Below are 8,016 nucleotides of genomic sequence, written 5' to 3' on the forward strand. Positions count from 1 at the left end.
GGGCGGGGAGTGGATCTGTCACTCAAACTGGAGAGGGGAGCCTGCCTCAGTCCCCAGGCCAGCACTACTGGGACATGGGGTTTGGAGTCAGGAAGATTCAGGACCACATATTGCATTTTCTGTTGACTGGTTCTGTGGCCTTGTCTATTCATGCGGTGTGTCTGTGCTTCAGCTTTCTGATCTGTAAAATGGGGATGCTGACATCCACCTCCCAGGGCTGCCGTGAGAGGAAGACCAGCCCCAGCGCAGATAGTGCTGTGATGCCCAAGCTGCATAAAGAGTAGCTGGGGAAGCAGATGTTCCCATTGTGTCTGGGGGCCTTAGAGATGGATGGTGCTGGGGAACACAAAGGCAAGTGGCATCCTCTGGCCATTTCCATTCCCCTTGTTACATACAGTTAGACACCCAGCTAGAGACCTCTGTGTTTGTGACCTAGGGGTCATGCTGGGGAAGCCAGGCATAGTGTATTCCAGACCACACTGGAGGAGCTTAGCGGGAACGGGGAGGGCAGGGAAGAGAAGCATTTGTGCAAAAGTGCGGGGATCGAGGGTAGATGATTGGGTGGTCCAAGTGCACCACAGGCTGTGAGTGCGCGCGCCTCGGGTCAGAGGAGGGGTGAGGGGTATCTGGCGGGAAGGAGAAAAAGCCCCCCACCCCGCCCACCCACTCGCGGAATCGCATGCGCACTGGGGACCTGGTGGAGAGGGCTTTTGTTGGGAAAGCGGGCGGGCTGGAGGGGTCCGCGCATGCGCAGGCTGCCCAGCCGCGGGGGGTGCGCGGAGAAAAGGGGCGGGGTGGTCGGAGCTGCTGTGCTGGCAGCAGTAGGCGAGGGCGCGGCTGCGGGGTTCCTGGTGCTGAGGACGGACGCCATTGGAGCCCCAGGGAAGGTAAGGATCCAGCCTCAGACCGGACCGGGAGAGGGCGAGTGGAACCCGGCACGCTGCGCCCTCCCCACCCCCACACCCGGATCTGAACAAAGCCCAGGCACTCAGAACCCGAGCCCTATTAGACCCACGGTCTAGGTAGGACCCTCCCCCACCCCCACCCCCACCCCCACCCCCACCCCCCGCCGCCCTCTCCCGCCAGGAGACGCAGGGCTCTCTGATCCGAGCCCTACTTATACCGGAGCCCGCGATCCGAACCCCTTTAGCAGACCCGTGTGCTCCCTGCTGAGCTTCCTTAGAGCGGAGGCCCTACCCCCACCCCAACCACTCCTAGATCAGTCCCAACCAGCTGACCCCGTTGCCCCCTTCCTGGAGTTGCCATCCTGGGGGGTGAGACCTCTAGCGCTCCAATCCATGTCTCACCTAGTCCGAGCCCCCACCGCCCCACCCCTGGAGCTCCTCCTGTATGAGCCCAACCCAGACCTGAATCAGCTGAACTCCCCCGCCCGGACCTAGCCAGAGGGTCTCTGGATTCAGTTTCGCATAAGCTTTCCGGGGCTCCTGTTGTCTAAGCCCTCTCATGTCATCTGCTCCCCTTTCATCGTTAAATCAAAGCCCTTTGTTTCTCCCTGTCTCAGTGCACATCCCCTGTGGGACTCTTCAGACCCAAGCCCGCCAGTCCACCCCCTATTCAAATCTAGCCGCTGAGATGGGGAGCCTGCCCATCCTAAACTCCCCCTTAAGTGCGGGGTCTCCTCCGACCACCTCTCTCCCTCTCCTAGAGCTCTGTTAGATTCTCTGACAGAATCTAACCCAACTGATACCCCCTCCCCCCGTGTTCCCCCCGCCCCCTCCACCGCCTCGTACTGCCTAGTAACCTGATGATTGCCGCCCCCCCCCCACCTCCAGAGAGATCCCACTGGATCCTGCCCCCTCCCCCTGAAGAGGCCTCACCCTCCCTCCCAGGCTGAGCTCTCTTCTCCTTGGGACCCCCAGCATGGCTGAGGGAAGCTACCGCATGGAATCGGAAACCTACAACGTTGAAGACATGGACGAGGGTAGTGATGAAGTCGGGGAGGAGGAGATGGTTGAAGGAAACGACTATGAAGAATTCGGTGCTTTTGGAGGCTACGGCACCCTCACCAGCTTTGACATCCGTATCCTCAGAGCCTTTGGGAGCTTGGGTCCAGGCCTTCGCATCTTATCGGTGAGGACCCTGGTGGGCCACCTGCTGGCCCTGGGCCTTCTCCCCCTCCCCCCGCCCAAGCTGCTGGGGACGGGGGTGGGGCGGTGGATGAAAGGGAGGGTTGAGTGGGGAAGGACTGCCCAGCTTCCCCAGCCTTCCCTCTCCTGCTCCGAGAAAGGGGGCTTGGGAAGGTCTGGGGGTGGTGGGAGCTGGCTGCAGGGAGGAGGCTGGCCAGCACAGGGAAGCATGCTGGGAGCACGGAGAGCTGTCTGCCTTCCCCTACCCTTCTCTCTGGCCTTACAGAATGAGCCTTGGGAACTGGAAAACCCTATGCTGGCTAGGACTCTGATGGAGGCATTTCAGCTGGATCCAGAAACACTTGCCAATGAGGCTGCCGCCCGTGCCGCCAACGTAGCCCGCGCGGCCGCCTCCAACCGTGCTGCTAGGGCCGCCGCCGCCGCCGCCCGTGCCACCTATAATCAGGTGGTCGCTCAGCGCCCGGTGGCCACAGACCCGGCTGCAGGACAAGATACCCAGCCCGTGACCTGTGCGGCCCAGGCTCAGGCAGCCGCCCCTGAGACAACCCGTGCTGCTCCGCACGTCTCCCAGATGCTAGTCAACAGTGAGGTGGCCGCCCCGGGGGCTCCGGCCACGTCCACACAGCCCCAGACGGCCTCCCAGGCGCAGGAGGCCGCTACCGAGGGCCCTAGTACCGCCTGTGCTTTTGCTCAGGCTCCCTGTGCTAGTGAGATGGATGCCACCCGGCCCAAGACAGCCTTCCTGGGTCAGAACGATGTCTTTGATTTCACCCAGCCGGCAGGTGTCAGTGGCATGGCCTTCCCACGCCCCAAGAGACCCGCCCCAGCCCAGGAGGCTGCCCCAGAGGGCCCCAGTGCCGCCTCTTCGGGGGTGCCCCCGGCAGCACCTGCCAGGGAGGGGGCAGCCACCCGGCCCAAGACCACCAAGTCCGGAAAGGCTCTGGCCAAGACTCGGTGGGTGGAGCCTCAGAATGTTGTGGCAGCCCCTGCCACCAAGGCCAAGATGGCCCCGAGCATCCCTGAGCCCGAGGGTGCAGCTGCCACCGCTCAGCACAGTGCTGAGCCCTGGGTCAGGATGGGAGGCAAGAGGACCAAGAAGGTGAGACCTCCCTGCTATCTCCAGCCCCCCTTGCTCCCCTCCGTTCTCTGCTCAGTCCTCTTCTCTGCCCCCTCCCCTCCCTTCCCCTCTCCCCCTTGCCTCAGCTTGTGCGTGTTTGTCCAACACAGTGCGGTAGCGTGCTCTGACTGCACGAAGCCTCTGTCCTCAAGCCTGGAGGGAGAAGAGGTTGGCTCAGTGCCGGGCACGTAGTAAGCACTCAGCACACGTCATCTGCTGTTTGTACTACTTGACTTCCAAGTACCTGCTCTGGTTAAGATGTGTGCAGGGCACTTTTGCTCGGCCAGCCTGGTAGCCCTGGGCCTCTCCTCTCTCTCACGCTATAGTCCAAGCACCTGGATGACGAATATGAGAGCAGCGAGGAGGAGAGAGAGCCTTCTGCGGTCCCACCGACCTGGAGAGCATCGCAGCCCCCATTGATGGTGCGGGCTCAGGTGGCTCCCCGGCCCCCAATGGCCCTGAGGTCCCAGGTACCCTCAAGACACGTACTGTGCTTGCCACCCCGCAACGTGACCCTTCTGCAAGAGAGGGTAAGAAACCTGCCTTTCCCCCCATCTCCCTCCTCTCCTCTCCTGTGGGCCAGTTCTTGGAGGTCACCCATGCCTTGATCTACCTGTGTGCTCCTCCTTCTCCAGGCGAATAAGTTGGTGAAATATCTGATGATTAAGGACTACAAGAAGATCCCCATCAAGCGCTCAGGTGGGCACCCTGGGCCCCCTCCCCGAGCTCTGCCCTTCCACTGTCCCGTCCGGCATCAGATGTCTCCACCGAGCACGCCCAGCTGATCGCTCCATTGGCACAGTATGGGTGGGGGGGGCGGGGGGGTCCCGACGGTGCTCCCCTCAGCAGGGCTGACCGAGGGGCTGCTGCAGCTCTTTGGCCCCTGCTCAGCCCAGGTGCTCTCTCCACCTCTCTCGCCTCTTGCAGACATGATGAAGGACGTCATCCGGGAATACGACGAACATTTCCCTGAGATCATTGAACGAGCAACATATACTCTGGAGAAGGTGGGCAAGTGCCCGGGCAGCTCACTGTGGTACAAGAGCTGCAGGGAAGCCTTGAGCCCTGCAGCCCCTTGAGGCCCCCTTTCGGTACTACCTGCTCTGGGAAGGCTTCCCTAGCTTCTCCTCCTGGGAGCGTCCACTGCGTACTTGCTTCCCCGGAGGGTTCCTCTCCCTCAGATTCCTTCAGTGTCCCTGGTCTCCTGAAGTGGGTCCTACTGCTTCGGCCAGTGCCAGAGCTCCCACAGGGCAGTCCCTCTGCAGCCTCTCTTCTCGAGCCTTCCCCATAACTTCGGCGTCCCTGCCGAGGGAAAGTTCTAACGGGGAACTGAGGGACTGCCTGCAGGGCAGGCAGTGTGGGTTTCTGCTCTCATGTTGTTTCCTCCCCCACGTAGAAGTTTGGGATCCATCTGAAGGAAATTGACAAGGAAGAACACCTGTACATTCTCGTGTGCACACGGGATTCCTCAGCTCGCCTCCTGGGAAAGTAAGAAAGGGCAGGAGGGTTGTGGCCTTCCTCACTGGTGCCTCCCCCTCCCCGTCCCCTCAGAGAAACGGGAAAACAGGGCTTTGGTGCCTGGCAACGGCTCCCACCCACAGGTAGTGGTGCCCAGTGATTAGGGGATGAAAGGGGAAGTGGCCTGGGGTGAAGCCTTGCTGCTCTCAGGACCCCCACGTCCACCCCCCTCCCCCCGCTGCCACCTCCCCGCCCCATCTTCCTAGGAAAGCAGGCTCCTTGTTGCCTGCCTCCTCCTGCTACGCGCCTGGCCTGGGCTTGGCAGAGTGATCCTGGGGGAAGGAAGCTTCCCATCCAGTGTAACTCCTGACGCTCAAAGGGCAGGGAAGGTCTGGATGTGCCTCCGGACACACTGTTGCCAAGTGGTGGCTCCCCGTCTGACCCCATCCTGGCCGGAACTCTGGGAGGGAGTGTTCGCATCCACATTTGAGGCGTGAAGCGATTCAGTCTCAGACAGAGGAATGAATGGTCTGCATGAGAGAGCAAGCCAGATGTAGAGTGGGAAGAACCGCCCGGTAGCCCAGCCATCCGGGAAGAGCTAGTTGGGTGAGCCAGCCCTAGTCCCTCGGGCAAATGGCTGCTGGACAGGATCCCTCTTCCTACACCTTCAGGACCAAGGACACTCCCAGGCTGAGCCTCCTCTTGGTGATTCTGGGAGTCATTTTCATGAATGGCAACCGTGCCAGCGAGGGTGAGTGGCTGGACCCGCAGCTGGGGGGTTGCCCACAGTCCCAGCTTCGTGTGCTAAATTCTTGTGGCTCTTCTCGCCTCACAGCTGTCCTCTGGGAGGCACTACGCAAGATGGGACTGCGCCCTGGGTAGGATTGGGCTCTCGGCTCCCGCCCCTCCGTGTTGTCCTTGGGCACCGATGGCCCCAGGGTGGGATTAGCCTGGGGGCCTAGTGCAGGGGAGTGGACCTCCTGGCCTGGGTAGAGCGCAGAGGGTCCCACTGGGGTGCATGGGGAAATGGTCCTGAACTCTCAGCCCCTCTCTGCTCCATGTCCCCTCTCTGTCCTCAGATGGGACCCAAGAGAACCCATCAGAATTAGGGGTTCCGATCACACCCTTGCCTAGGGCATCCCTGACATGTGGCCCTGTGGCCCCTGCTGCCACCCCAGGCCTCCATGGGGATGCGCCCCCCCCCCCCCACACACACAGTCTGGGAAGCTGTCCATCCTGCTAGGGAGTGCTCCTGCCCACCTCCGGGCACCGCCCCTGTGTGTAGTCATGGATTCCTTTCCTGGCCCTCAGGGTGAGGCACCCATTCCTTGGAGATCTGAGGAAGCTCATTACGGAGGACTTCGTGAAGCAGAAGTAAGTAGTGGCCAAGTTAACTTCGTCTCACACTCGTGCACTCCTCGTGGGCTGATGTGGCTGAGCAGGCCATTCCCCATGCCAGATCTTAGAGCCAGAGGGATAGGTGTCTCTGGTGTGGGGGTTGGGCGGGGTACGTGAGTGTTGGCGGGGAGTGGAATTCCAGCGCAGCCTTGGGGAAAGGGAGTCGAAGTCGGCAGAGGACACGGCGCAGGGTGTATTGGAACCACCGTGCCATTTGGTACCTGCCCTGTAGGCGGCTGGAGAATGTCTCCCGCTTTACATCCCGGGAACCTGGGGCTCAGAGAGTAGAAGTCTTGAGTACGGCCCCGGCTGGTAAGGGGCCCATTTGGTCCCGGAGCCCAGCCCTGCTAACTTTCCGGTCAGGCCCAGCCTGTCCTCGGTCCTCGGAGAACACACGCGTGCGCTCACACAGGCACAACAGACTGGCCCAGACACGCGCATGCGCGCACACGCAAAGTGGGGAGTACGCACGGAGTGTGCCGCTTTTCTCCCCTTTCCGATCCTCTTCTATGGCGGACTGTCCCAGGGTTCCGCCGGGCGGTGGACGGGAGCCTGCGATGGAGTGTGCTCATAGCAGGGGGCCTGAAGCAATGGCTCCTGGGTTTACAACACAATCCAAGGGGGATCTGGGTTCATTGTGACAAGGGGCGTGAAACTTGTGGCCTTCCTACGAACAGATACCCGACACGTGTCCCACCCCGCACCTCCACGTGGCTTCTTCTGGGCAGGACCAGCGGCCTGAGGCTTTGTAGGCCTCAGTCCTGGAGGCAGAAACCCTGGGAGTGAGCGTGGGAGTGAGGCATGGGCCGGAGGGCCGGAGGGCCGGAGGGTCGGAGGGCCGGGACAGTCCTCCCGCAGTATCCGGGCTGGGAAGGGCCTACCCGGGAGCCCCTGGTGCGACGACAGGTCTGCCTGGCTGGAAGCAAACGTTTCTCTTCCTCTTGCACTGAGGTACCTGGAATACAAGAAGATCCCCAATAGCAGCCCACCCGAGTATGAATTCCTCTGGGGCCTGCGAGCCCGCCACGAGACCAGCAAGATGAGGGTGCTGAGATTCATCGCCCAGGTAACGGGGGAGCCTCTGTTTGGGGCCAGGCGGTGGGGTGGGAGTTTGGTGCTTGCCATACCCTCTCTGTTTCTTGGCTACGGCCTCCCCCTCAGGCTGTTGGTCCAGTGAGGATCCGGACAGGTTCCTAAGTAGGTCACTTACCCAGGTTCACAGGTGCAGTAAGTGTGAGGGATGGGGTGAGGCCCCGGGGCTGGCACGGAGTCATAGGAGAGTCGGATTCCAGTGGCCTCGACTTGCCTCGTGACCACGCCCAGCCCACGGGAGGGTGTACGGCAGGAAGCAGGTGCTCCGTGAACGTGGGGTAGCTGTGCGCATGGTGTCTGCTACCCCACTGCAGAATCAGAACCGAGACCCCCGGGAGTGGAAGGCTCATTTCTTGGAGGCTGTGGATGATGCTTTCAAGACGATGGATGTGGATATGGCTGAGGAACATGCCAGGGCCCAGATGAGAGCCCAGATGAACATCGGGGATGAAGCTCTGATTGGACGCTGGAGCTGGGATGACATACAGGTGGAGCTCCTGACCTGGGATGAGGATGGAGATTTTGGCGACGCCTGGGCCAGGATCCCCTTCGCTTTCTGGGCCAGATACCATCAGTACATTCTGAATAGCAACCGTGCCAACCGGAGGGCCACGTGGAGAGCTGGCGTCAGCAGTGGCACCAACGGTGGGGCCAGCACCAGCATTCTAGATGGGCCCAGCACCAGCTCCACCATCCGGACCAGAAATGCCGCCAGAACGAGTGCCAACTTCTTCTCCTGGATCCAGTGAGATTTGCAGTGGATACCTGAAACTCCGAGGGAGGGGGTGGGAAGGGGCTGTGAGAAGTCAGGTCGGGGGCAGGCCTGGGTGGTGCAGTGGGGGA

At 61.5% G+C, this 8,016-nt stretch overlaps 1 protein-coding gene and 1 non-coding gene across 5 annotated transcripts; both read left to right on the forward strand.

The window, feature by feature from the left end:
* The first annotated feature begins 750 nt into the window (after positions 1 to 750).
* LOC102733262 (melanoma-associated antigen D4) lies at positions 751 to 7,948 on the forward strand. 4 transcript variants are annotated; one of them, XM_006750593.3, is made up of 12 exons: positions 751 to 887; positions 1,881 to 2,091; positions 2,374 to 3,207; positions 3,552 to 3,755; positions 3,861 to 3,924; positions 4,153 to 4,232; positions 4,622 to 4,713; positions 5,355 to 5,434; positions 5,519 to 5,561; positions 5,995 to 6,057; positions 7,033 to 7,147; positions 7,488 to 7,948. In XM_006750593.3, the coding sequence occupies exons 2-12, from the start codon at positions 1,882 to 1,884 to the stop codon at positions 7,920 to 7,922; spliced, it is 2,220 nt and encodes a 739-aa protein (XP_006750656.1). In that variant the 5' UTR covers positions 751 to 887; position 1,881; the 3' UTR covers positions 7,923 to 7,948. The 4 variants fall into 4 exon arrangements, with proteins under 4 accessions (XP_006750656.1, XP_006750655.1, XP_030877763.1 ...); XM_006750592.3 differs by having other exon boundaries at positions 753 to 887; positions 1,851 to 2,091; XM_031021903.2 differs by having other exon boundaries at positions 775 to 887; positions 1,794 to 2,091.
* Positions 6,641 to 6,771, forward strand: LOC115938337 (small nucleolar RNA SNORA11). Its single transcript, XR_004073474.1, has one exon. It is a non-coding gene; the product is annotated as a small nucleolar RNA SNORA11 (small nucleolar RNA).
* Positions 7,949 to 8,016: the final 68 nt, after the last annotated feature.

The sequence above is a fragment of the Leptonychotes weddellii genome, chromosome X (genome assembly GCF_054177405.1).
Source record: "Leptonychotes weddellii isolate Sample4059 chromosome X, ASM5417740v2, whole genome shotgun sequence".
Classification (NCBI taxonomy): Eukaryota; Metazoa; Chordata; class Mammalia; order Carnivora; family Phocidae; genus Leptonychotes; species Leptonychotes weddellii.